We start from the raw sequence: 1,698 nt of genomic DNA on the forward strand, positions 1-1,698 counted from the left end.
TGCCATATGGTCACTGTAGTCTTTGGCGGAGAATCTCAACTTGGCTGATAAAGCTAACTATAATGAAACAAGGAATCATCATCAGATGTTCTTTAATTTATGTTTAAGAACAAATATTTGCCAATTAATCAACCAATCACTATACATCATGATAAAAATGAGCACGAGTCCTTGCACTTACGTCCTTTTTGTCTTGAGGTAGAAGGAAAGGGTCTCTGACACTGAGCCCTGATACAATTGTCAGGATCGGATCAAAGCAGCGGAAGATGGCACCCATTATCAGCATTTTCCCCAGCTTGGGATCAACGGGGAGAATCGATAAGAGTTTTCCTAGTTACAACAGGTCAAAAAGAAAGCAAGTAGGAAAGTCAGTCATGATACATGTAGGTATAAGAAAAAAATTGAAACTTTATTTTTTCAGCACTTAGAACACAAACCAAGATCCGTTAGATTTTCCTTTTCATCCAGTGCTCCAATCATTTTCAGGAATCCAATAGCATTTTGAACCTGTCATGATATTCCAGTTATTTGGTCTAGTCTCAAGACAATTTGAATCAAATTATCCATATAGAAAGATTCTGATAATCAATCAAACTTGTTACTAGTAACATGATAATTGCCAAAATATCTGTCACTTACAGCCAAAGACTCCGGAGCCTGAAGTGCAGCTGACAAGAATTCTGCAATGCTATCAACCTGAAGACTTTTAATTTGCAGGCAAAGAGAGTTTAAAGGAGTTCTCAGAAGTTCAGGTAGTTGATACTCCGCAAAAGCATCATAGACGCATCTGGGGTACAAGTGATAGCATTCTCCGGGAAGCAGACGCCCAGCTCTTCCTCTTCTCTGAAGGCCAAATAGAGAGAAATGTTGGGTATATCAAATGAGAAAGCTTTATAGATATCAAAAGATGCACCAGAAAGCAAAATAGATGTTTTTGAAATTGCAGCAACGGTAATCATGCAATCAAATCATTTTAAGGAGTCAATGTTGTGAACAGAATTACAAGAACAGTGGAAAACATAAGAAAGATTGTGCCATAGGTTTTAGCATAATGAATTCACCTGTCGAGCAGAAGCTTGAGAAATCCAGGAGGGTAGCAAACAAGGTGTATTGTTCAAAGCATCGTAGGTGGTTTCTTTTGCTTTGCCACAGTCAACCACAAAAACTACATCGTTTATTGTAATACTAGCTTCTGCCATGTTTGTAGCAAGAACAATTTTTCGAATATTAGGAGGTGCTCTCTCAAAAATGAGTCTCTGCAGAAATATCGAAGAAAGATGTAAAGACAGAAATCAAGAAATGGAGGGACACATGTTAAATAAGTTACAATTACTACTTCTCCAGGGTAACAACTCAAGCTGAAAGGAAACAAAGTTACACATGAAGAGATAACTCAACCTGTTCAGCAGTTGCCATTGAGCCGTGGCACATCAATAGTAAGACCCTATTGGGATCCCCCAAGAGAGGATGGGCTTTGATTTGGTCGCTCAGGGATCTGATGTCATCCCATCCTGTCAAAAATACTAATACAGCACCTGGACGTTCTTTTCGACAGATGTGACAGAGAACAGCCTCAATGAGATTAAATCCTATGCAGTCAGGCATCCAAGACGAAAGTGAATCACGTGTCCTAGAGTTATAGCTTTCAAAATTTGACTTGGTGAGAGCATCCTGCAATTTTAAAGAAAGATTGTTGAA

At 38.7% G+C, this 1,698-nt stretch overlaps 1 protein-coding gene across 1 annotated transcript in view; it reads right to left on the reverse strand.

The window, feature by feature from the left end:
* Window positions 1-1,698, reverse strand: part of LOC104709938 (DExH-box ATP-dependent RNA helicase DExH3-like) — an 8,348-nt gene that overhangs the window by 3,139 nt on the left and 3,511 nt on the right. Inside the window, exons 11-15 of the mRNA XM_010426474.2 lie at window positions 1,062-1,256; window positions 640-843; window positions 438-507; window positions 182-330; window positions 4-57 (exon numbers count right to left, since the gene is read on the reverse strand). Coding sequence (XP_010424776.1) covers window positions 4-57; window positions 182-330; window positions 438-507; window positions 640-843; window positions 1,062-1,256 — 672 coding nt within the window. The remainder of the gene's footprint in view (window positions 1-3; window positions 58-181; window positions 331-437; window positions 508-639; window positions 844-1,061; window positions 1,257-1,698) is intronic.

The sequence above is a fragment of the Camelina sativa genome, chromosome 8 (assembly GCF_000633955.1).
Source record: "Camelina sativa cultivar DH55 chromosome 8, Cs, whole genome shotgun sequence".
Classification (NCBI taxonomy): Eukaryota; Viridiplantae; Streptophyta; class Magnoliopsida; order Brassicales; family Brassicaceae; genus Camelina; species Camelina sativa.